The sequence below is a fragment of the Poecile atricapillus genome, chromosome 2 (assembly GCF_030490865.1).
Source record: "Poecile atricapillus isolate bPoeAtr1 chromosome 2, bPoeAtr1.hap1, whole genome shotgun sequence".
In the NCBI taxonomy this organism is placed as follows: Eukaryota; Metazoa; Chordata; class Aves; order Passeriformes; family Paridae; genus Poecile; species Poecile atricapillus.
The window spans coordinates 6117821-6145316 of NC_081250.1; the positions used below are offsets into that span (position 1 = coordinate 6117821).

A 27496-nucleotide genomic window follows, 5' to 3' on the forward strand; every position below is an offset into this window, starting at 1 on the left:
ATCAGAGAATTAGACAATAAACCCCACACTGAAGAGACACCCAACAGGCGTTTGCACACCCAAGAGGCTCTGAAGTATTATCTTTGAGTAAAGCACAGTAAATTTTAAAAATTTCATAAAAATACCAGATCAATACTCAGAAAATGGAAAAAGCAAGTACATTAAAAACTTTTATAAAAGGAATAAAGCCAGAAACAGCAGTATCCCATTGGTTAAATAAAAGTTGAGTCTCTGAATACTCAGTGCAGCACCACTCTTATTTCTCAAAAAGAACACAGCAGAAATTGAAACAATATAGAGAGACACAACAAGGCTGATCAGAGGTGGGACAGCTTCCAATGAGACATGAGTAAGTCCTGATTACAATTATTCAGCCAAGAAAAGAAATGGCTAAGGGGATACAGGAGGAGCACAGCAGAGCACAGGAAGTCAGAGACAATAAATACAGAATAACTATTCCCTATTTCTCATAGTGCAAATCCTACCAAGGTGCAAATGAAGTTATCAGGTGACATGCTTAACACAAATGAAAAACAGAGACATCTCAGACAATGCACAGCTCAGGTGAAGCTCTCAGCACTGCAGGATACCATGGGTATCCTGCATCCAAAAACCTACATGCTTTTAAAGTTATTAAAGAGATCATGGGGAAAAAAGTCTGTCAACAAATGTTACATAAAAAAAACCCTGAGGTCTGGGAAGTTGCTAAGTTGCAGACCAGGAGGATGTTCGAGCCTTGCTTAGTGTGTCACAGACTGGCCACTGTCAGAGGAAGATTCTGGCCTAGCTGTGCCTTTAGCAGCAGCAAAACTATTTCATCTTTGAGCACTCTTGGAAGAACTTCTCCTTAATTCTCTTTTGAACAAAAGCTTGCAAATCAGGTCAAGCCAGAGGTGATCCAAAAGATTTTTCGGCTGGGAAGACACAGCTCGCACAATTTTCCTTTCACTGTTACAAAAGACATGAAAGTATTTTACATTGGGTGTTTAAAAAATTCACTATCAAGCCAACAAATAAAGCACCTTCAAATCTTGCAGAGAAATATTTGATTCTACCAGCCCCAAATGTCCAAGTGTAGCCATTCCCCCCTCAATAATTTTATTTCAAAAGTTATAAAAAGACAAAAGTCTTACAACCTTAATTATATTTATCGTAATTCTGGAGATTGCAACAATCTTGACCTTTTTACCCACTTGCTAATGAAACTTCACATTAATCTTCTCTGTTTAGCAAGAGTTATCAAATGCCATATAGCATGTGAACTATATCTTGATTGCTGAGAAAACATCTCTTTGCTGAACATTATTTAGGCAGGCACTGAAGTTTCACTGACTTGAGAGGTACCTAAGCACCTTCTTGCATCAGAAATATCTAATCCTGACAGTGCTGAGCCAACTGGAGCCAAAACTCTGGACTTTAGCCCCAAAACATTAGTCCATAATACCCCACCCAAAGGGTGGCTGGTCAAGATTCTGCTTTGCCTTCTTCCACTATCATGAAGAGTATAACACAACACACATAGAAGAGGAAGCACTCTCTGTTTGTCAGAAATAATTAAACTTGTCACTGACTTTCTGTAAAACTCAAAAGCCATCTGGGAAAAGAGCAGTATGTCTCCACATCCATGTGATTGACAAGGTCAGAGCACCCCTCACTTCCTTGGTTGCATCTCCATCACTGACTCTGTTCATCATGCTGTAAATTAATCCATAAAAATTTGGATGGAGTACCTACTGTAATTAGTTCTATCTGTCCAAAGAATGCAAAACAAGATGGGGTGGCAGCTGAAGGATCCAATTGGCTCATGGCTGCAGAGTGACAGAACTAGGTCAATATACCAACTTTATTCAGAAGGAGGACAACATAAAATTAGCCTTGTCGTGTTACATTTCCCAGACAAGGTTTCAAGACCTTCAGTTAGCAAGAGCTCACTAATAAAATGCTTTATGTTTATACTCCTCCCTGTGATCTTTTTTTTTTATACATCCCATTAGAAACTCTCCTCTATAAGTTTATGGACCTTTGTCTGCTGTGTCCCTCAAACAAGAGCAGCTCAATAAGCTGACATTAGGCCCCCCGAGAGCCTCCTTCAGGCTGAGCAAGCCCAGCTCCTCCAGCCTTTCTGCCCAAAGCAGGTCCTCCAGCCCCAAGGTATTTTGGTGGTTCCCCACTGCACTTAGTCCCATTTGTCAATAAATTTCTTACATTACATTAACAAACCTGGCACAGCACTCCAGATGTCATCTGCTGGGCTGCTCAATTAAAGGACAATAATTCTTCTCCTTCAACTGCCTAGCTGTGCTTCTGTTGGTACAGCCTTCATGTTCTCAGCCTTCCTTGCTGCAAGAACACACTGCTGGCTCATTTTTAGCTAGACCTCCCACATCCTTTTCAGCTGAGCTTTCCCCCAAATTCTTATCAAGGCAGGGAGTCTATGTGTGCCGGGTGCAAGACTTGACATTTTTCCTTGTTGAATTTGATGAGGATCCCAACAGACCATTCCTCTGTTTAACATGCAACTTACATGATTTATTCAAGTCACAAGCATGAGCTTCTCATCATCACAGCAGAGGATAAGCCTGGAGATAGAGCTGAATGTGTAAGACAGGATTAGGTGTACACTGGATGGAGAAGTGTGTTGCACAGCTCACCTCTTCAGCCTTTTCTCATTATATCACAAGACCTCTCTCAATGTTTATACTCACAGTGGCTGACACACTGGGGGGTCTCACTGCTGAAACTTCTCTGGTCTGAGAGAACCTTTTTGAGGGATTTCTGCCAGGAATTGCTAAGCACACACTTGGTCACAAACAACATGACTCAGTTTTCTCAGTGGCTTTCAGGAGGAGGTGAAAAATTAAAGCCCTGAACTTAGGAAACTGCTTCAGAACATGCTTAAACACAAATAGCATCATTAGTATCAACAAGTCAATGAGATGATAATGTATGTATTTAAATCTAGGCTCATAAAAAAAACCTAAAAAAATGGCCAGACTAGAGGTAAAGTCCATTTTTATAAAAATATGTACATTTTCTTCTAAAGATGCTTCCTTGAGTCACAGCTGCAATTGAAGGGTAGGGAAGCTTTCACTGATACTGGCTCCACAGAACCTATTCTGCAGCTGAAGAAGCAGCTGAATTTCCACCAACAATCCTGTAGAAAGTGTGTTCCCTCTTGGTTTTGCCTTCTAAATTTTCTGTGAACTTTGAAAACATCTCCAGGAGTGGCCATCTGAAATTGTAATGGCAAATTAAAGGAGACACACATAATTAAGTGTGAGGGAGCAGCTTCCACTACACTGACAAGTCAAGAAGTTCATGCATTTTTATTTATGTAAACCCATGGATACTTAGGGTATCAACCAAATGTGTCTCAAGGTAAAATAATTTCTGCCACTAAGATCAGGATAGCGGGACGCCTGTGTAATTTTAAAAACAGCTTCAGAAGATTTAAAGACTGCCTTTTCACCAAAATACACACCACTAAATAACTTCCAAGGACTGTTCACTAAAATTATTGGTAACATTCATACACCTGAGCATTTCCTTCGCATCATTGTCAAGACTAACACATCAGATAACTGCTGTGCTTGCAACCTAGAAGCACTTGGGCATTTCATGCATGAGCAACACTAGGTCAGGAAGAGGTTAATGTGTGGAAACACAAAGTGGATTTGGCAAGGAGGAAGAGGAGGAAACAGTGCGCTTCAGCAGAAGAATATGGCATTTCAGCACACGAGGATATTAAAACATCAGCTATTTTCTTTGTAGGTAACGAGGGATGTGCACCACTATATGCTCCATATCTTGGCAAACTGAGGGTTACAATTTTCAGAGAACATGGAAGGGAATAACAGAATAATTTCTCAACACAGTGTGGGATTTGGATGAGGTGGTATCCACTAAGGATCTGGGAATGTCCTTTTTATCTCTCAGTCACAAAACAATTTGAAACCTGGTGGGGAGGAAACAGTTATTCCCTTCCTGCTCTGTCACTGAACCTAAATCAAGACCTGAAGTGTCAATTTACCCTCTAGAATCTTTTGTTGCAGTTTAATTTACTTTTCCTCCAATGTAATCCTGGTGTCACCTTACTGTTTAATATTGAAAGTTATTGACAAAAGAAATGCTGATTCATGAAACTGAGATTTTGCTCTAATGTATTCATGTGAAAACAAATGAGCCCCTACTGCTACATGGTTTTTCCTCTTGCTCACATTTCATTTCAGCCCTGATAGAATTTCAGATGGGGTGAGTGGATCCTTAACAAATGCTGCAGCAAGTTTTTCTCAGCTGTGGGCCAACAAACAGAGCAGAGCACTGGAACAACTGCCCAAGGAGCTCATGGAGTCTCTCTCCCTGGAGACATTCCAAACCCACCTGAGCACGTTCCTGTGTCACCTGCTCCAGGTGACCCTGCCTTGGCAGGGAAGTCAGACTGGATGATCTCCAGAGGTCCCTTCCAACCCAAACAGTTCTGCGATTCTGTGAACAAATTTGATTTCAAAGAAAAGCCTCACATCAGTGCAATAAGAACGCTCCTTGGAGTGTAAAAGAGCACAACCACTTACACACTGAAGCAGAGCTGTCTCTGAACTTACTGAATCTGTTTATCTAGCTTGTTCCCTACTCATACAGCACATTCTGCTTCATGATACATATTTGCTGAGGCTTAATCCTGATTAAGATTTATATTCTAATCCAGCACTACTTATCCTCACTATTCATAGCAGCTGCACTATTCATAACCCAGTGCTTTCATTGATACTGTTTTGCAGGAGGAAGCAGGACAAGCTCTGGTTGTGCAGCATGGTCAAGCCTTAAAGATCAACACCAACCACATTTCCTCTCTGCCAGTGCTTCCAGGGCTTCTCCATAATTGATTCCCATTTAACAGTATGCATTGAAAATAACACTGTTTGCTCTGCCTAGGTGCCGAGATCCTCATTCTCTGCAGGTTGCTTGTGCCACACCGTTCAATTCAGTGCAAGTAAAAAATGTAACATGGTCCTAGAAGGCCAGAGGATCATTCTGGAAGTCTAGTTATCCTCTGACAGCAGTGTGGCAAAAAGGCCCCTAAGCCTGGAAGAAGTACCTGAAAACATCTATGCAAGAGGATATTCAAAAATCTTCAAGAGGAATAGCCCAAGAAATGTCAACTTCAAAACCACAAGACATCTCCTAGAAGGTAAAGATCTGTCTCCAATCCAGAAACTCCTCTCTACACACCACCACTGTGAGGAGACACTCACTAGCTGCCACCACCCTCAGCAACAAAGCCAGCATAACATCCAGGAGGTTTTTCAGCCAGAATGGTCTCATTTCTGTTCCCGGGACAGATCAGGGATGACCATGGGAATGGAGTGGGATGAACAGACTACACTGACAGACAAAAGCACTTCAGAGTCTCATTCTGCAGCCACACTCCAAATATTTGTGCAATGAGAAGCATTGGAGAAAACCAAGAAAGGCAAGGATTTTGCTAATTGTATGGTAGCAGTTATTGAGCATTCAAATCCATGAAACAAAGCAACATGGCAAATATCCTTAGGGTCCTCATCATGATGCAGAAAACGGGATTTTTAATTCTTTCCTGTAATAAAACATTTTGGTGTCTTTCAGCGCCTTCACAGAACCATTTTCAATGGCTTTGGGTGCAGGATGATTCAGAATTCTGAGAAACTGAAACAAGAGGAGGAAGACAGAGACAGTATGGGGAAAGGGCTGGGTTTCAATATTTGAAGTACGATGGGAAAAGATTTCTCTGGTAACTGGGAAGAAGGAAGAAGCCTCACAAAACATGCTCAGTGCTCATTGTCATGTCCTTCTCTGCCACATGCTCCCACTGTAGACACAGACATTGCAAACAACTTAATTCCAGCATTGGAATCCTGCTTCCTGAAGCCAACAAGCGCTGTGGATATACTAGCCATGCCCACCACATTAAGCTAAATAGAGCAGCAACCATCTCACAAGCCTCTATCACATCAATTCCAGCAGTTATTCTGCCAGGAAAAGGTTAACCATGGGCTGAAGCAGAATCAGTTGTCACCTGATTATGGAGCTACTTGCACTGCTTACCTCATACACTGGGAGAAAAAAGGATCTATGAGCAGTGAAACCAGAGCAACTGCTGCAAACATCAGCTGTCACCACTGCTCTGCCAGCATCCTGCCTGCATGGATTCCCAAATGCAAGTGCCTTCCAGAAGGTTGAAAAACAGTGATGAGGTCTCATGGTTTTTGTTCTACACCCTGCTGTCAATGCAGAGCAGCCAGAGCAGAGGCAGCTCCTCCGCTTGGGCTGGACACGTGCCTTGACACCACCAGAATAAATTGAACTGAGGAGCACGCTGAGCTGAAAGTATTTTTTATCACTATACTGACAAGCTAAGAACACTTCTGCATGGGGGCTCAACAGGACAGGCAAGTTCTTCCGCAGTGTATAATAATGATTCTTCTCTCAGCTCAAACAGGAGTTCTAGAGAACACCTGAGAAGCCCCACCACATGATCCAGAGCCATGCAGCACCTGGATGGATGCAGAGGCACAGGCACAAGCCTGGCACAGCTCGGGAATGTTGGTCCCACCACATGTCCCCAGCTCTCCCAGTCATGCAGACAGACCTACCCCTGCTGTGGTGTCCTCCCTCCACATGGGACCATCACAGGGTAACCACAGGGAGGTTTGGCAGCTGGTGTGCTCCATTTCACCTTCCTGAACAGCTTCCAAGGAAAACAGCAGCTTAAAAATGAAAAATGAGCTCTTACACAGGCGAGTACCTTGGCTGTGCACAAAGCAGGCAAGCCCAAAATGGCACACATTATTTTCCTCTTTCCTCCCTGGATTTCTACTGATTCCAGACAGTGTTTTATAAATACAAAAATTATAAAAAAATATAAACCAAAGGATAAAGAACAACTCAGATCAATCCAGTTCTGATACGTTGCGGCACGCTTCATTTATTTTGGATGTTTTAATCATAGAGAGAGATATATCATGTGAAACGAGCATTTTCCTCGCTAGCTACCAGTATTTAAAGTTAGCAAAACAGAAGCCACTGAACATTTATTCAGGTGAACTCATGTATGTAATGGAGTTGCCTTCAGCAACTCTCCCTCGCTCCTGGGCCTCCTGTGACTGTACTACCTACATTTATCTTCCTCTGATGATCACAGCTGGGCAGGATTTTCAAACTTTAAACCAGAAAGCCTTGAAGCCTGCATTATACACAGTGCTAACAGCCCAAACAAAGAGGCGAGAGCAGCAAGAGGTTTATTGTAATACTGGTATTTTCCAAGCTCTTATCGAACAAAGCATTTAATCTAATGTATTACACTTAATGAAGAGTCAGGAACTTGTACTGCAAATAACAGATCAGATATAATTGGAATTTGCTCCGCACCACTAGCCTACATATATCAATAAAAACAATAACCACATTGGATTTTGGGCTCACTTCATTTGCATTTCTTAATTTAGTGTTTAACTAATTTAACAATAGTAATGATTTCATTCAAATTAAAATCTAAGGAAAATAATTTTAAAAAGGCATTAAAGATTTCATTAAGTTCCATCTAAATTAATATTAGCTTTCTTAATATTTTCAGTAAATTATTTTTTTCTCTCACCACTGAAACAAACATGAAGTTTCCTCTGTGCAGTGAAGCTTTAGACAAACCTTGTTAGATTTATTGGTATTATTTCAAGCATTTAATTAATATACATTAGAGTTATTTAGAGAAAAAGCACCAAAAAATGGCAGGAAAATAGATGAAGCTATTTTTAAAACACTGCATTCAACTTAGATAATTGTTCTTTGAGCCTTTTATGTGAAGCTCTTAGGTACACACCATTCATCAGATCACTTTTTCCATACTTTTGGGGCATTGCTCCAAAGCAGATGCACATGATTATTAAAGGAGTTATTGCAGTTCACCTATAAACAGAGTTCCACATTTTCAAACTGATGTGCCAGCAATTTCTTATTCTAATTGTCATACTTAAAAGCAATGGTTTCAGATGTTCACCTCCCATTTCAGTGGATACCAGGCCTTTGTGTTCACAAAATTAAGTACCCAATATGAGCTTTGTTTCACTTTCTCTACAGAAAAACTGTTCATTTGCAGGTAACCTTAAGTCATTTAACTAGAAGTGCACTTAATTTGAAGAGATTAGTCAAGCAGCTCTTCACTTGTACATTTGTATTGCCATTATAATTAGAACTACTTCAAAATAACAAAAAGTTAATTTTTGACCAGAACAAACACAGGGAAAAAAACAGATCAAGAGCACCTTAAGTGAAGAGATTGGATGCTTTTGAAAATATCCTTCAAAATCCCTCTGGGTCTATGATCAGTGACCACCTTCATTGCAACACTACTCCCAGGGCTGCTGCCACACAGGATAAAATATACAACATTTCTGTATGTTTTAAGCTGGCCATCAAGAAAATGGCTATGTGCAGATAAATTCTGACTACCTGACTATCTACCCTGCTCTGTAACATATATTGGCAGTGGAGAGGGAAGGAGCTGAGTGACCCAGTCCTGGAAATACAAAGCAGGCAGCCAGAGATGCACTGGAATGGAGTCCCCAGGAGCCTTCCCTCAGCATGTGGACACCTCCAGGATACAAAGCCCTCTGCCAACAAAGCCCATATTTGAAATGCAACAAAAGTGATACTAGCCTGTTGAAAGGAAGACATAAGAACACCCTGAGGGAAGCTGCTAAATGATGGAGTACCTTGGCAAGATAGACAAGCACGCTGAAACTTTGGCTACCAATTTTAGAAGCTGAATGTGTTTACAAGTCAGTTAATTTCTTAGTGTTACTGCAGAAGTGGAAATAGAAGATTTATATCTGAGAAAGATGCAGCCAATTTCTACAACCAGGAGCTAATTGAACTTTCATCCACCAGAACTTCTGAAAATGTTTAATAAATATGCATTTCAGAAGAATCCACAGAAATAGGCACAGCCAGGGGTGAAACATTAAGTGCTAAGCCACGCTTTAGGAACATTTCAGATAAATATTGACAAGTGCAGTTATCTGCAGTAGAGGTATCCTCTAAAGAACTTATTCACTTTGAGACACTATGAAAAATAAAACTATCACAAACCCTCCCTTTGCTTGTATGTATATACATACTTCTATTTTTAATTTCAAATTTCCAGCTTTCAGAGATTTCTTGACATTTCTTATTAATCTTCAGATATTGTCAAATGGAACACAAATACTTTAAAACCAACAAAAGTGGTAGAGAAGTGGTTGTTTTTAAACTCACTTTCTACTTGAGTAGTAATTGATGTACAGTGCTCAGCAGGTACTCCTGAGTTTAGTTTCCCTTTGTCTGATGCTTTACAATCACTCTAACTGCAGACAGTAAAGACAATTTCAGATTCAAGCAAACTTTGTGCTCTTCTATACATTCTTTGGATTTTCCAGCTAGGAAAGTTATAGCACTGACAAGCTGGAGGTCACTGCAAGACACTGTCAAGTACAGCCTTTTGAATATCAAAGAGAAAAGTTATATCACTGTCCAGAGGCTGGGATCAGGAATTTCATGTCACCCACCATATCATCAAGGGACTTAATTTTGTGGATGTTCTAATTTCACTCATGCACACACCTGATTTTCTTTCCTTGGGTCTGTCCTGTCATTGATCCCAAACTCCTCCAAGTGCAAAGGTAACACATTTCTGTTCTTACCTCAGAGAGAGAACAGGAAAAGTACACACTGCACTTAAAGGTTGTTTTTCATTAACTTTCCACCTTTTGCCACCTTTTGCACTTGGACTAAACTGAGGTTGTGAAAGCCTTGGGGTTGAGACCTGTCATTTTACATGTCCCCCACACACCTGTGCTAGTGCCTGTTAGACACATCACATACAGATAGTTTAAAGAATATTCTTCATGTTTGTTATTGAAAACTACAGGCCAGAAATAAGAAAAAAGAAAACTTGCCCAAATTAATTCCTCATGTCTGAAGAGAATTGAAGTTATGCAAGTAGAAAGTAAAATAACTCTTGTCCACAATTGTGTGAACTTCATTAGGGTCCTACTTAAGAAATGAGAGAGATGGTTGGCTTTTTTTTTCTTGAGATAATCTGGGTAAGAACTGAGTAGCTGTCCTCTGGAAATCAAAGTCTGGATGGAAACAAAGCTTTAGATATCCAAAACTGTTTTTACAATTTAGGCAGTAATCTCTTTTTAAGTAAGGGAAAATTGCCTTGCCTAATTTCATGCAGCCAACAATCACAGCTAAAAATCACTGTATGTGCAAGCAATTGGAGGAAGCAGGGAAAGAATGACTTGTCTAGTAGGAACCCCCGTTAACACTGAAAACCTCAAGTGTGGGTTGATGCAGCTGAACGCATTGAGACAGTCAATGCTCAGGAGTGATGCATAACCTGAGATGTGTTTAAGAAGCTGAATAACCTTAAACCAGAAAAAAAGAAAAAAGCTGGAAGGACTAGGGAAGTCTTGGGAGAGCTTAGATTCACTAACAGGACTGTCACATTTAAGCAACAAAAATGAAAATACAGGAACACACCAGAAGAAAGATTTTAAAGTAATAAATATGTAGCATTTCACTAAGTGTCAACTAAGGTAAATGTAGTATTTTACAAGCAGAATGAACGTGAAAACAGAGCTTCATTTAAGTGATACCAGAAGCTGCTATGGGTATAAAAGATTGCTACACAGTAATGTTATATAGCTGTGAATCAGATGAGCTTCCTAGCAATGGAATTTCTTACAGATTCCCATGTGTCTGAGATGGAATGGACAACTCCCATCTTTCAAAGTCATTCTTCTATAACATAAATTATCTGTTTAGACCAGAGAACCTAGTTTTAGGGAGGGGGAAAAAAAAAATCTTGTTTTAAAACTGCCAGTGCTAAAAAATCCACTACACCACTGTCAATTGCTGCAGTTTGATTTCAGTTTCTGTTAAAAATCTGCACCTTCTTTGTCATTTGAGGCTTGCCTGCTTTCAGCTCCTAGTTATTGAACCATAATGTTTCTGCCTGTAAGGCTCAAGAGCCCTATACTATCAAGTTTCCTTTCCCCAAGAAGGTACTTATAGACTGCAGTCATGTCATTCCCTTGCTAATCTAATTGGATTTAAAACTGTAGATCAGTCTCAAAAAACAAGCAATAAAAGGAGATTTAGTAGATAACCCAACTGATCTCCAGGTCCCCAGCTTCCAGAGATCCACAAAGCTCTAACAAACCTAGCAAACTGACAACTTGACTATTTTTCTGAGTACTGCCTGAACAGTACATCCACTGACAGAGGCATAAACAATCTCTCCTAACATCAGGGCACAGGAATTGAACCATTTACATATTTGGTCTTTTGCTGACCAAACATTAAAAGCAATTGTTCAAACAATGACAACATTTTATCATTGTGTCAGAAAAGAAAGACAGATAGTACCCTTTCCAATCTTTTTATTAACTCTTCAGATTTTCTGTCTTCATTGTGTTTCCTGTATATGTATGACAACAATAAAGTAAAATAAAAGCAAGACAATAGCCACTGCATGAAAAATTCTAGAGCACGTAAGCAGCTTCCTTATAGCACATGAGATCATTTCCTTCAGAGACATTTTGTGTAACTCTTTAAAAAATTAGTTAAACTAATATTTTACTCTCCTGAGCCAAGCAATAATAAAAAGCCATTTTTTGTGAAGTACTTGGTCAGGGAATTGGTAATGAGCTAACCAACCTTTCCAGATCACTGGCTTAAAACCAAGCCTTGCTTGATCGTGCCTTGAAGGCTCAGCTACGTGATAAAAGTCTGATGCTCTGTGAAAAATAAAAGGGGATAGAGTCAAGTTCTTGGCAAGCTATTGCCCATCTCACACTGGCACTCTTATCAGCCAGAAGTTTCATCAGAAAATACAAATATCCTCTGCAGCAGAATGACTGGCTTATCTGGGAGGAAGATCCTGCCTCTGATGAATTTCAAAGTACTTCTTGAGCCAACACTCCTCTCTCAAAAATATAGGTTTAAGACGTAATGGCAAGGCATTTCTGAGTTCTGTTTGTACTGCATGCCAAGCAGCACACCCTACTCCATCTCTGTTCCACGTTTCAATCTGGCTGTTACTGCTATTCACTATTGTTTCAAAAAGAAAACTTCAATCTGCCACTGTCCTCTAATAATTTTTAAACTGTTTTCACAAGCTTGCTGAAGCGAAAGGCCCCTAACAAAGCCAGCACCCTCATGCTGCTGAAACACCATCAGCACTCTCAGCAGCAAACAGCAAGAGACAAGCACGAAGCCAACACAACATTTTAGTATTGATTTCTCTAAGAAATTTCAATCCCGCAGGGCATAAACATCAATTTAATCTGTATGCAACTACAAAATGGCCTCACTCCCAGTGTTCCTTATTTCAGCCAAAACACTGCTACAACTGGAGTAAACACACACCCAGCAGTGCAGGCAAAGGCTGACAGAACAAGTATCCCCACATTCCCAATAATTCGCAAGAGTTTTGGAGAGCACAGTCACAAACACCAGACAGTCAAGGACAACCACCAGCAGGAAAATTTGTCTCACAGCCAGACACAAAGGCACCCCTGAAGCATCCTGAGGACCAGTGGTTTCCAGCCCTGTTAAGCAGAAGAGCCAGTTCATCTTCCAATGAACTCAACACTTTGTGGTGGAGTAACAGCCTCACCTCTCACCTTTGGGTTTCTGTGCCTCCATGTGACAACAGGAACAATGAAACACAACTGCTCCATGTTGTACTTACTGATAGTTTGGAATAAGCTCCCAGGGAACTTCACTATCCCTGGAAGTGTTCAAGAAACATGTCGGTGTGCTATTTCACGACATGTCTTAGTCAGCATGGTGGTGTCAAATGTTGGATGTGATGATCTTGGCGGTCTTTTCCAACCTTAATGACTCCTTGAATCTATTTCCTGAGCATCCCTGACTTCATCAGACTACCTTCCCTGCAAGCAAAAAGCCATGCATTACTGCTACCTCCAGCCTGCTGAGAAGAGCATCAGAAGAAAACACCACCTGAAGAAAAAGAAAATTTATCACCTTGAAGTTTGCCCTCATAATCTTAAGCTGAAAGTTCCTCAGAAATGTAAATCCCACCTCTAATCACTGAGAAATCAGGCCAGCATGCTCTGACATTCCTGTTTTTCTCCTTAGCACTGCAGGACTGCTATTTTTTTCAAGAATGGACCCCACTGAAAAAAAATCAGCTCATTCTTACAGCAGTGCAAAGCCCCAGGCATGTCAGTGTCACCCTAGCCAGCACTTGAGCACCAATACAGTCACTAGGATTCAAGGCACCAACATTATTTGTGAGTGATGGATTTATGTATGTAAGAAACTATAAATAACACAATAATCACAGACACAGGGTTTTATGGACAAAGCCTGCACTCATAAAATGTGGCACCTTCTATCCACCTGCCCCTGCTGATGACAGGTGGCAGAATCAGATTCCTAAAGGTATAAAGGTGACAGAACAGCACATTGGGAATTGGAGTATTATGAACTCACTGATAGGCACAGAAAGCCCTGTCCAAAGTTAGTAGTTTCAACACAGACCCCATCCCAGATAACAGCCTTCCTACATGGCAGGATTTATTAATTGCTGCTGCAGTGACACAAAAGCTTAATAAACACAACTCTAGCACACTCCTGACCCAACATGTATTGACTCAGGGCTCAGGTTACCATTGACATTAAGGTTCTACACTTTAGATCAGAATATAATTTAAATATCTATTGACTACATGTGTGATCAACACAGAAACCCTATCTGTGTGCTATTTTTCTTCAGCATGTGTGACATACATCATGGCATATTTACTTCACCTGTCAGTAAGATGGGGAATAGATTTTGCTCCCAAAATTAATTTGTTTTGTGGGTCTTCACCAGGACCGCCTCACTAGGTCCAAGCAAGGACCATGGCAACATTCTCCAGTCAGTGGCAATTTTAGGATGAATTTTAGGATTGCTTGGTCTGGAATAGGAGCAGCTCTGAAGTGATCATCAAGATTATTGAAGTACATTCTGGCAGATCAGTGTGTACCACTGACAGATTTATAGCTGCTGTGATCACCTGTGTCACTGAGCTGCAGACACTGTCTTTTCTCCACAAAGTTACCATGGTTTTGACTTCAGAGACACCCATAACCATGCAGTAAGAATGGCTGTGAGTCCAGCCTCTGATCTCCAGTTGTGAGCTTGGCTTTCCAAGGGGGATGGCTGTAAGCAGTAAAAGGAAGTGAAAAAATAGAATGTGTTTATGATACAATCAAAATTCAGGAAAATAAAGGCAGTACAGCAAACCTTCACCTTATCTTCATGAATCTCTGAATGGGAGGATGTAAACAAAAGGGACAGACCAAACTTCACTTGTTTGTTTCTAGATTCAACACTCAGTCCAGCCCTTAAGCACATAAGCAAAACAGGATACAGGGTGTTACTGAATGATTTCCTCTGAAACCTGATTGAGAAAGATTAGAGCAATTAGAACACGGTGACACACACTTTGAAAGCCCTTAAATCACAATTAATATAAGGTTTAACCTTTCTCCTAAGGATCATCTGGTGACTGTGTGCCATTTTCAGAATAAGGCTGACACGTCCCAGCCTCAGAGACAAAATTCATGAGACAGAATCCCCTGCCCTCTACTGGCTCCAAAGCCTCACTGAAATCTGAGCTCATGTCAAAGGCAGCACAAACAGCACCTGAGGAGCTTTTTTAGAGGGTATTTTAAACTATTATTTGTAATTTATATAAGATCTATAGTGTGCCGGACACATCCAACTGGGAACAAAACCTCACATATAAAAAGCTCTTTCAGCATCATTGCACTCCTTCCCACAGCACCAGCTAGACTGAGGATTCAAAATACTGCTCCTTGCAAGATAATATATTCATTAACTGGAAGCTAATTCTAAGGGATTATCTAATGTTTGTCATGTTCACAGTGCATAACCAAGAACTCTATATGGCAGGTTTTTATTTGTTTATTTTTCCAAAATTCTCTCTCACGTACGCTGTTGCTTTTCTGATTACAGCCATCCAAACTGCATTTGGCCCAAGAACAGAGAGGCAGGTTCATAGCTGCCAAAATCATTTTCCAGCACCTTGGTGCCAGAGCTAGGGAAATTCTTAGCCAGGTTTCTGACTCATAGGCACCACTGTGACAGCACCACACAAACCTCAGGGCACCCCAGTGAGGCATTTATTGTGACTGACCGTGTCACGTACATTTCTCTTACACACTGATTTATTAGGTGTCATCACAGAACCTTCCAGATCTTGTGAGCACTTCCTACTGTATTCTCCCATCAGTGCAAACAACAGCAATAAGAAAAAAAGAAGCCAAGATTTACCCTGCTGTGATTATATTTCTGAATGTAAATCAGCTTGATTCCTGGAAATATCAAAGTAAATCCCCCATGTAGGCGAGGCCTAAAAGGAATTGAATAAACACAAGGGTCCTGACTGCATATTTAATCCAAAATATAAATAAGCTTTTAAATCACATTAAAAGGAAAAAAAAATAAATAAATAAAAAAAAGCAGCCTGAAAAACAGCAGCTATTAAACAAGAGAAAGTCTGGCAATGCTGGAGTAATTCCCACAATGTTCATCCATACCCTGAAACACATTGAGAACACACCCTGTTTTCAGAGCTGTCACACAGCAAATGCAGATGTGAGCCTGCCATCACTACACAAACAACAGAGTATGACATTTAAATAATACCACTAAGCAGAAGTGGGAGATGCACACAGCCTACACAATGTACAGCAGTTCTTTTTTAAAGTAACTCATCTGTTAAGCTACCAAATATCTAAAAGGCCCTAGGGATGCAACAAAACAAATGTATACAATATTCTAAGGAATCCATGGGAATATAATCTAATCACACCTGTCTTCTTTTCATTGTAGGCATCTACAGTGTTTAAAAAAATACTAATGAATTCTTAAAGCTTATTAAGCCACATCCTAAAACTATTTGAATTTTTGGCTGTACTACTCAGCCTAAATGTATTTACAGATAATTTATCCCCATTTGTTCCTGTGTCAGGATTGTCTGATTTCTCAAATAGTTCTTCTCACACTCTGGTGCTTGTCTAACCCCTGACATTTACAGAGTGCAAAAGTGTCCTCAGCCATGAGCTTTCTAGGCTACATAAGCCAAGATTCTGGTGCAGCAGAATCTAAGAATGAAGGATAAACAGGTATTTTAAACACAGTCTATTTGAAATTCTGCCTGTCTCCATAAATAACCTCTACAAATAAATACAGTTTCAACTATATAAGAAAATATATAACACAGAAACCTTTACAGCGTAAATTTATGAGGTGGTGTTGTCAAGCCTTGTGATTTGTTCCAGCATCTCAGCATTTTCTCAACTTTCAACTCCTGGAGTTCTCTCTTAAAAATAAACAATAAAAATATTCTGTCCTTCATGATTATTGATAAAAGCCTGAGGGTAGGAGTCAAACAATGACTCGTGAAGAAGGAGGTCAGGATGTAAATAAAAATAATATGACTTTTAAAAATAGAATATGTATTAAAAATCTTCCAGAAGAGTTAATTCAGTATGTTTAAGGTACCACTGGCTGATACACTGACAGAAAACGTCAATAAAAATCTTACAGGCTTGCCTGTATTATTTTTGTAGAAGTATACACCTAGTAATGAGATGAACCTACTCCTCTAGGTAAAATACTGGCTGACTTTGCTGTTCCAATGTGCTAAAAACTATTAATATCATTAACAGGATATCATAAATAAATAAATATCATAACATCAGTAATAATACCATATAATATCAAGAAATACCATGTATATCTAGGAAGCCGGATCTCTCACTTTCTAAATCACAAGACAGAGAAAGGGCTTCTGCCTTATTAATAGAAAACTGAGGTAAAGAGGTACGTGACCAGCTTATGGCAGATCCAAGAACTGAACATAGATTTCAGATTTTCTGAGTTACAATCTTGTGCTTCAGGCAGAAGGCTGGTCTCCTTTTCACTAACAAGCTATTGAAGGCCAAGCTCTTTAAAAATGGACAATGAAGCTCAGAAACAATGAAACAGCAAGAATACTTGAAAAAGAAGTCTTCTTAAAGTTAAGCCTCCTTGGTCCTTCTAATGTTAACATCTGCAAAAACTTGCACCCAACACAGCATCAATAGTTTTTCCAAAAGACCAAATTCATAACTCATACCAGTTTCTGTATCCATCAGGCAGGACAGGAATCACAGTACAGACATTACTGCCTTTGGTTTCTAGTGCCATTAGCTCTCATCCTACTTACAGACTTTATATCCCAGCTTTTCAGCATGAATCCTCTTGGCCATGAACTGCCCTTCAATCAATGCTCGTATTTCTACTTCCTTTGGAAAGCTTGAAACCTGCACCAAAGAGGGAATGAATTAACAACACCATACCCAGCATACAGGGCCAAGCTACAGGGTGGTTAAAAACACAAGACAGATTTATTGACAAGACAATTGATTATCTTTGCCTTCACCCTGAAGTCTTCTCTCATCTAGGACCAGTTCTTCACTCATGCACGCAAGATGGACCTAAAGACTCATGACAGAGAACTCAAGCCATATCCTCAATGCTGTTGGCAAACACATCAAACCTAAAGTTGATGCACAATGGGAAGAAGTTTAAGGCAAGCTGCAAACTTTTCCCTAAGCATTTCCCATCACCAAGAGCGGCTTAGGAATCAATATCTCAAAAATAAAAGCAATTAGATAAAATTCAGATGAATTAAGCAATGTCACGGGAGTTTAAATCTGTTTCTGTCTGCACAAAAGTGAAACCATGTAATCTTTTCATTAATTTATTTAGCTTTTATCTATAACATTTTTCTGTCCTTTCATCAATGAGACAGGCAACAGAAGCAAGAGAACATTGAACTGCAAACAAGTAGAAGGAATCCTTCACAGGAAGTTGAGTTTCTCCATGCACTGCAGTAAGTGCCCACATTTGTGTAACAGCTAGAAGTGATTAAGCATTCAGTTAACAGCCAACACTTAAGAGAGTAGAGCTGCACTGCAAACACCAGATAGCATCAATCTCTGTTCACCTACGTGGGGTCTAATCGACTGGGAGTCATGATTGATCAAAGGCATCTCCTGAGTTTCAGTACCACCCAGAAAGCCAGGCATTTAAACAACATCCATTCCATCCATTCCTCAAAAAAAAAAAAAAAAAAAAAGGGAAAAAGATACAAAGAACTTCCTACAACTTAATTTCTACTTCATTCCACTTGGACTTGAGCCTGTGCTTACTTACATACCACTATGTGGCTTGTAGGTTACTCCAAGTCATGCAGGACAGCAAAATGAGGTTTTTAGTTCCCACACTACATATATAGACAAAATACTACAGCCCAAAGTTTCAACACACCCTTATCTATGTGTCTAAAAACTTAAAAAACAAGGACTAAGTCATGTGCATGTACTAAGTTCTCAGTGAGCTTAAAGTAAATCCTGTCTCAAAGACAGTGTTGGTTTCAGCAAATCCAAATTTTCCAGTAAAGAAAGTATATCATTAAAAAATACCATATAAGTTCTGGTTCAGACATTGCTCTGTAGATGCTCTCAAGCTACAGACCAAATACTTCCTTATGAAAATCATCCCAGGGACTTGCATTAATAAATGAAACTGGAAAGCAAGTATTTCAGACAGAAAGAAATATATATATATATAATAGCAAAGATTTGAAGCCTTGACAGCACTCCTTCAAAGTTTGAGATATTAACCAGATTATTACTACCTTTTGGTTGTCTCTGTTGAATCTGTGAATCCCAACTGCTTCAGGAGTAATTTCCATCACATCAAAGTAGAAACCTGTATCAAGGAACATTAAAGAATGTCATGTTTGCTCCCAGGCCCAAAGTTGAATCTTATTTTTGCACACAGCTAAAATGCTAATAGATGTTTATCATGTATTTGGACAGATGAGTCACCACACAGCCTGGTTCTTTACTAATTTCAGTCCACACATCAACTTCTTAACAATGTTCTGAGCCATGTGGTGGGGTTCTTGGGGCTCTCCTGTGAAGAGCTGGACTTTAATGATCCCAGTGGGTCCCTTCCAACTCAGGATATTCTATAATCCTATGATTCTCTCAGTTTATAAAATGTGGACCTTCAACATGCTGAATGATGTAATAAACACCAAGCCTACAGAAGAGGATACATCCACCACAATACACACATTTGCAAGTAACACAGATAATACATAGCACATACAAGAAATAGTCTGAGTAGGTAATATGTAAGCATGAAAGGAGATAAAAAAACCAAGCACACACAGAAAAAATGGCAAGTTGGTGAGAAGAGTACAGGAATATTGAAACATTTCATACCCTGGATTAAATTTCATGAGCTTATTACAGAACATCAGATATTTTAAGTCATGAAGCAGAGCTGGTCTCTGAATAGTTTTGATGAGATCTGAGCAAATGCTATAATGCTTTGTAGACAGCTAGACAAAGATTCCTCTGGGTTGGTCAGAAAAGATATTCAAGAAAGGAGACCAGAAAAAACGAGGACAGAAAAACTGAACAGAATAGTTAACAAACTAAGGGGAGTTTTTGTGGTTCTAACCTTGTTAGAGCAAAACTGTGCTCCCCTATCAGACCTGTGATTACCGGCAAAATAAAATCCAAAATAATATTGTGCTTTAGCACACATAACCTTTCTGGTTAAACATTCTGCAAAGTTGCCAGTAAGCAGCTCTGTGTGTCACAGACCTGCAGGCCCTGCCAGGGGATGCACATCCCAACCTTCCAACCCTGACCTCCAAACCTCTGCAGAGGCACCTCCCCACACAACAGGGAGCAAGGAGTAAAAAGGGGGGCATTTAACCAGCTATGGCTTTGCTTTGTTTCCCCCACACACCCAAATTATGGAGATTACTGCATTTTTATATATATACCCAGAGGTAATTCTAGTATATAGACTATTGAGGATGATTTCCATCAAACACCCATTTTATAGAGGGGTTAGATATTCAAGTGAATATACTATAACACAAACTTTAAAACTTTAAGGCACTGTCCTGGTTCAGTAAAAATATTTTCATCAACTTCCAATTTTTTTAATATTGTCTAAACTGGCTGTCTTTGGGGTTTTAGAATAATTTCTGCCCATTTTCTAAAACACTAGAATTGATTTGTCTTCTAGTGAAAAGAGATTCCCGGTCATTTTAATACCCCACAGAGACTGGATTTGACAGACAACATAACACAGCTTCTAAAAATGAAAAATCTAATCTCACAGTGTCAAGAGGCCCTATCTTAAATTCACTTTGCTAAGGAGTGAAGTCTTCCATAGCTTAAATATCTACATTTAAAAACTTTGCTGCCTATAATTTTACATTAATTTTACTCATATCAATTCACACCTGAGATGATGGTGATGATTTCAAACCCTGCTCTGCAATGGATCCATTTTAATCTTGATTAGACATGTGCTCACTTTTCAACAGCTTATTTCAGATCTACATATTAGACTTGTAAAATGTTAAACTGTGGGAGAGAAAATAATGTAAAATTTCAAATCTATGAGTTTAATAGTATTTTTAAAATATTTCCACCATCAGAATTTGGTTACATTTCATTCACTAACCATAACAGGGGGGAAAAAAGAGGGATGAAATTATTCTGTGACACACACTGGGGAAAATGCAGGAAATAAGGGCATCCCTTGACATCATTGCTTTGTACACACGCATGAGCAAGATTCTAGAGTAATGACTGAGAAAGAAATAATATGGAGCTACTTCATTCACTTGGTTTGAGTCTTCAGAAAAAGAAATAAACTTTAATGAAAGCCTCCTTCAGAAATTACTAGTTTTAAACATTCTACAGTTAAGATGTTACTAAAACCCTTCCAACGACCAAAGGAGATCCATAAATATGATTTTCTTACTCAGTGAATATTCAAGGAAAACACTGTGATGACACTTAGGCTGTCAACACAGCATTTCCAAGTACACATCAGGAATTTCTCTTGCTCCAGTTAACTTAATTCTTGACCTTTATGATGACCCAAGTAAAGCAGGTACAACACCCACTGCAGTATGTGCCTAAGCAAGCCCTCACAGTCCCTGCCCTGCTAAGGTTCATACCCAAGTTTCCACTGTTTCCAGCAGCAGTTGATGATAAGGCTTTGGAGAATTCATCCCAGGAGCCTGAAGCACATTCATCTCTGATCCTCTCTCTCATCAGAGAGCCATTCTTAAAACTGAAACACACAAACACACCATATGCATTTTCCAAAATGTTTAGCTCCAGATTTTTAAAGCATTTTGTTCCTTTACTTGCTATTGTTTATCAGCCAAATAAAGCTGGCCAAGTTAAAAGATATAATCACTTCATCATGGAAAGAGATAGAGAAAGATGAGCAAGATAAGAGAAAACTTTTAGAGGAGGTGCTGGGGAACACATTGCAGAGTCATTTCTCCAGTGAGTGGGATTAGACCCAGGCTGGCAGGCCATGCCAAACCCAGGCTAGCTCTGAACAGCTGAGACATCTCCTCAGAGAAGTGCCCTGCCACCACTCACTCTGAGATGACTCTGCAAGGAGCAGCAGGAGTGTCTCCACGTTGCATTTATGATTTCAGGACCATGGTACCTGCATGAAACCAGCTTAGGTCCAACAAGGCTTATGAGGTCTGGTTCTGTGCCAGGATCTGGCAAAGGAAAGCACCACAGCCAGTAAACAAACCATGCAGTAAAATATGCATCTCTTCATTTTTTATGGTCTTTGCACACCTCATGCTGTCACCTTCTTTGTGAATATCACACTCCTGCAAAATACTGCAAGCACTGGACTTTTATCCAGGGGAAAGCAGTCTGAACACTCTCCAGCACAGAGTTATCAGAGCAACTCAGCAGGAGAGGCACAGAAATATCAAAAATTAGGGGAAGGAAATCATTGAACTTGCTCAGTAGCACCAACTGAAGTTATTTGTGTTTTCTATACAAATACCCTGTCTGGTATATCAGGCATTTTTTTTCAAGTGAGAGTCCCCTATTAACTCTAATACTCCAGAAATAAAGAGGCCTTGGTGCCAAAGGGGCAGTGTCAGCTCAGAAATGACTAAACAGGAGGAACAGGAAGGATTAACTCAGCACTTCCAAGGCCACCACCAAACCACATGTTAGGCTGCAGTGAAAGAACAGCAGTGAAACATTTATTCAGAAAAATACCTCAGTATCTGCTTTCCTATTATGAACAGGTTGTTTATATAGCTCTTTTACACAGCAAAAGTAAAGAAAACATCAAGTAGAAGAAAAACTCAAATATAAGTTAAAAACAAAAGCAAACAAACAAACAAGAAAAACCCCACAAAACAAAACAAAACAAACAAAACCTGCTGGGAAATCACTAAATAAAATTCAGTATCTGGCAATTGACATCATTTTTTTGAACTCAACTTCATGAACACTGTTCCCACTGTCATCTACTACTGTACAGGTGGGATTCAACACGACAGCTCCAGAGCAGACTTGAGCATTGCTGAAGTTCTGAGTTTCAAGCATATACAATCCAAGGGATTTAGACACAAAATTTATCTGTATATTACTTACAAATATTTTCCAAAACACTATGACCTGGACTGGAAATTTTAATCCAGAATACAGTGGTTCAGTGAGGGCAAACACAGCTCCAGTCCACCAGCTTGGCTGGCAAGGGGCCAAACAATTCCCAAATCACAGCAGCCAAAAGCTACCAGGAGGATCATCTTCCCAGCTGGGTTTCTTGAGAGCTCAATATTTTCCTCAAGCACAGCCCTAATACACCCCTGAACAGCACTGTTTACACTCCTCTCTGCAAAGGGAATCTTCACCTACTCCATTATGACCCTGCTGGACCACTAGAGGAGCACAGAAGTTGCACAGCCTGGTGAGGCTTCACACATCTCACATCCTGTCATACAGGTTTGCTATTCCTGTACATTAAATGCATTACCTGAGATACACACAGTGAACAGGCTCTATCTGTATGCCGAAATAATTTCAGCTTTTATTGCCATGAGAATTTATCCCCCACAACTCTGCAGTTTCAGTTCCTCAAATTAAACAATAGGAATGCTATAATGTTGATGGAAATGTTTCAGCAGTAGATTGCCATATACCGTAGAGAATGCTGAATGTTCTATTCATTATCATTTCACAAAAGAAATAAAAAGCACTAACACAGGCACAGAAATATATGTTATCGATCCCAGACGTAAAAAAAAATAAATTATATTACCATAAAAGTGCCATATATGTTTGAGAATCAACAGGATTGCAGAGGATATGACCTTCTAAGGCAGGAGTTGGCTCTTGGATCCAAAGGAACAATGTGTCACTTGTGCCAAGGCTAATCTGGAGGGGAAAAAAATAATTGAAGCCTTATCACAATGTTCACGGAAAGCAATACAGAAATTAAATTAAAACCATTTGTTATTACCACTAATTGTTTTTAAATTACACATTAAGTCAATTGGATTTGTGTTGAAGCTAGCTCTGACTTAGGCTGTCATGCCAGTGAAATACATACTAGATGGAGACTTGGGTTTTAATGTCTGGAGTATTAGTTAAAAATAGTCACAAGAGTTTACTTAAAATCTTTCAGGCAGCTTACAGATTGATAGAAATAGAACAAACATAAATCCAATAAGCAAATCAACACTAGCAGGTACATATAACTGGCAACCTGAAGCTATTTATATTTCAAGTATTTCAAGCATCCAAGGACACGGACAGTTTTCAGGAGAGTGTTTTGACTTACTGCAATGTCTCCTTCTTGAAGTCTCATCCCTGCCAGTGATGCTGAAAGCAAAAAGAATATCAGGTACAAAGGTGGCTCTTTGACTCAATTACAGACTGTTGTCCAAGACACCATAGGACATTACAAACACCATCTCAAAGTACAATATAAATGGCAAATGTGCTCCTGATGGCCTTGGGCTATCCACCAGATGGGCAAAGCATTTGGGTGAGGGAGGGATTTTTAATAAAATCAAAATGCTCAAGACAAAGGACTACAGAACAGCATGATTTTTCTAATGGTTTATGTATTCAGGTTTTATATACAGTGGACCCTTGGTTAACAACACACTTTAAAGGAGGAACATTCCCACTTCTATCAGATTAATCACATATTTATTGGACTAAGTTGAATTTGGGTCTCTAGAAGAAAAAATTTGACTTTTGGGAAATGCAGAGTTTACCCAACTCCCAGAATAAGAATGTAAAATATATCATAATGAAGCTTCTATCATGAATCAAACCTGCAAAAGCTACTGTAATAATGGAAGTATTTTATTTTCACAGCCTTTAGAAACATAAATGTTTGCTTTACACTGAAACAGTCTCCAGGATTCAAAAAGCTGACCCTAAATTAACACCTTCCCTAGTACTGAGATCTCTCAGTCTGATGAAAGGACACCTCTAATTCGTAGAGAAAGCCAATGAGGTCCATCTCCAAATTTTTATCTGAGAAGATACAAGAGCATTTTTTAAAGTTCATATTTTCTAAGGGAAAATGTTAGCAGTTCATAGTAGGGATAATTTCTCATAGGCAGGTGAACAAAAAACTGAAGCTATCAAGAGGCAAATGAATTCACCTCTGATTACTTGGCAAAAGAGAATTAATTTGTCATAAACAGCCTATCCAAGATAACTCTATCTCAGAAGAACTGGTGATGGAAGGGTGTTGGAAAGAGGAATTAATGCTGATAAAAGCAATATTCTTTCATTTTATAGACAGCACCTGAGAACCAGTAAGATAGATTTAGAATTTCAGTACATACATAATCATATCCACTGAATCTTGCACAGTTAATCATCTCACCTGGATTGTCTCCTGTAAATGCTACTATTTTACAGTCTGGGCTAAACCCATAACGCTGACTATAATATGGAGAAATGGGCCCCTAAGGAAAGAAAGAAAGAGAGGGAAAAAACTCAAAACAAATGGAATGCAGTCTTGCAATATATGACATACTGTATTGTAACACAGAACTGAAAAACCCTAGAGCAGCTACAAGAATAATTTCTGAACATTTAAGGTATAAATGAATATTTTAAAAAATTTTAATGCACTTTTTTTTGTTGTAGTTGTTGAGAACCTCACAGAAATATCCTCAGATTAGATTTGGAAATAGGCTAGTAAATAGCAGCATTTTAGCTTTGGGTCTTTCTTCGGTTATTCACATCAAGTAACATAAACACATCTATCTGTTTTGCACATATACATGAATATTAATAGCTACAAATTAGAAATTCAATGCAAACATAAGAGGAAACACAACATTAATATACATCACAGCATCAAATGCTGGAATATGACCCTTATTATTTTAGAGGTCAAGAACTGTATTCTTTTAAGCCACATTTGATAGCCAAAGAGAAAAAAAACAGAGGAAAACTATCCATAAAAAATACAAGGACATCTATGAGGATTTTTTTATATGTTCCTCTCCATGACAGATCAGCAGTGAATTCAGAGGGCTCAGGTGATGGGTATCTCCACTGCCTCACATGTGTACAGCTAAAGAATAGCTGGTTTTGTGCTGGGTAGGAAGATTAAACTCATTTACTCAGGAGATGTGAGGCTTGATTTGATTTCCCCATTATGCTACGTGAACTGAGGAGCTTTAAATATCCCAAATTATTCACAAAGATTACCTCATTAACTCTACAAACAGCTTAAAACAAGATCTCTGTTGAGAAATGCAAATGTTGGGTTCTGTTTCTGCAGCAATAAACACCCATGTGCAGCTCTGCAGTGACCAGGTGCTCTGAGGCATGGGAGAGGACCCCAAAAATTCTTATCATTGGAGCATCTACCAAAAAAGTCTCTCACACAGCCCAGGGCATGCAAGAATCCAAGGAGACCAAAGCTATGATGGGTGTCAGTCTCCAAAGATGTCTGTATTTGCTCTGAAGAACACCTTCAGAACACAGCTGGAAATACTAAACCAGCAGCACTGCACACATAAATGCACTCCAAATGCCATTAGCACACTCCCAGAAAAGCCCCAGTTGTTATTTACAACTCTTCTGGCCAGGCACATACCAGGACTGAGTGGGATGGCACAGGACAGCCTAGCCTCTCCTCTAATCCAGGGGCACAAGCATCAAGGCAGGACTTTGACCATGCCTTTTCCCAAATCTGCAGCAAGTTCATACCAGAACCTACAAGACAGATCAAAAGAGGAAGTGCATAGGGTTAAGCAAAGACAAATCCAACAACAGAAAAATTTACAGATGTTTCACATTTGAAGAGGATGGTTTCAGCTCTTCTAAGAATAAAGGATACTGATAATTTAGCCTCTGGAGAGCTTTCACCTGCAAAAGTAGCAGAAAATGCTTCTCTGATGTACAGTGCACTAGGAAATTCAGTCATTCACAAATTATGAGTAATAATAAGAATATCATCCCCATCAGCTCCCCCCCAAATCTCCCACTCTAGAAGAGGACTTCATACAAGTAACTCAAGGTGAAGGGCAATGTCTTGAAGATGTGCTGTGCTCAGCAGAGACCTAAAAGTGAATAATTTCCCCCCTCACTGGGATGGCTTTACATTACTCCTACTTTTGAGCAGAGTATCCTATGAGCATCTAAATCCACACTGACTAATTTTTCTCCGTATCAATGTTTCCCTTTTCAACTTTTCAAATAAACCTTCTAATTTTGAGGATAATTTGGTATCCAGTTTTGAATACCAAAGCCATGATTTTCAGGAATGATGAGCAGCCCAACTGAAATCTGCAACACCTGCGAGTGTGCAAACCTCTGAAGGCCAGGTTCTGTGAACTGATTAACAGGATGCAAAAAAACTAAATAACTGATTTGGTCACCTGTTTTCTCACCAGAACTATCAGTAGATCTGAAAAAGGCCTGTGCAATTTTGGTTTGGATTCTCATTGCTCTTTCCTCACTGCTTTATTGCTTGTTTAAAAGTTAATTGAAGTTGATTAGTGGCCAAATCTATACAACCTACTGAGCATTCCATACCCCTGGCTTCTGATTCTAAGATGCCTTTAATTGCACATTTCATTAGACTTCAAAATCTGTATTTTTTTTGGTTAGTGCTGCTCAGGGACATAGTAGTCTTACTCTAGATTTAGTTTTATTTGAGTTTTATTTCAAATACTGTTTGTCCCACAATTTATTTATCTCAGAAACACAGTCACATCATCAGTTGAGCACAGTGAAAAAACTGGTATTTCTTTTCATTCAGTACATTTTTAAGCTTTTTAAATCATAAAGATAGTGAAGTTGATGCCCCATGCAGTGCCTGTGGAACAGGACTTTGCTTGCAGTGCTAGGATGCAGAGGAAGAAAAGGATTCAAGCCCCAGACAGCACATCACAAGACTCCAGCAGTGCTTCTACACTGAGAAAGGGCCTTTAACACACTCCACACACACTTTGCTGCTGGTTACACAAGCACAAATGAGCTC

The 27496-nt window shown here is 39.4% G+C and overlaps 1 protein-coding gene across 2 annotated transcripts in view; it reads right to left on the minus strand.

The window, feature by feature from the left end:
• Positions 1-27496, minus strand: part of XYLB (xylulokinase) — a 96428-nt gene that overhangs the window by 37566 nt on the left and 31366 nt on the right. For both annotated transcript variants that reach the window (XM_058833119.1, XM_058833120.1), the window contains 7 exons: positions 26108-26226; positions 24881-24962; positions 23816-23856; positions 23294-23409; positions 21162-21277; positions 18801-18874; positions 17325-17421 (listed from right to left, as the gene is read on the minus strand). In XM_058833119.1, the coding sequence (XP_058689102.1) occupies positions 17325-17421; positions 18801-18874; positions 21162-21277; positions 23294-23409; positions 23816-23856; positions 24881-24962; positions 26108-26226 (645 nt within the window). The remainder of the gene's footprint in view (positions 1-17324; positions 17422-18800; positions 18875-21161; positions 21278-23293; positions 23410-23815; positions 23857-24880; positions 24963-26107; positions 26227-27496) is intronic.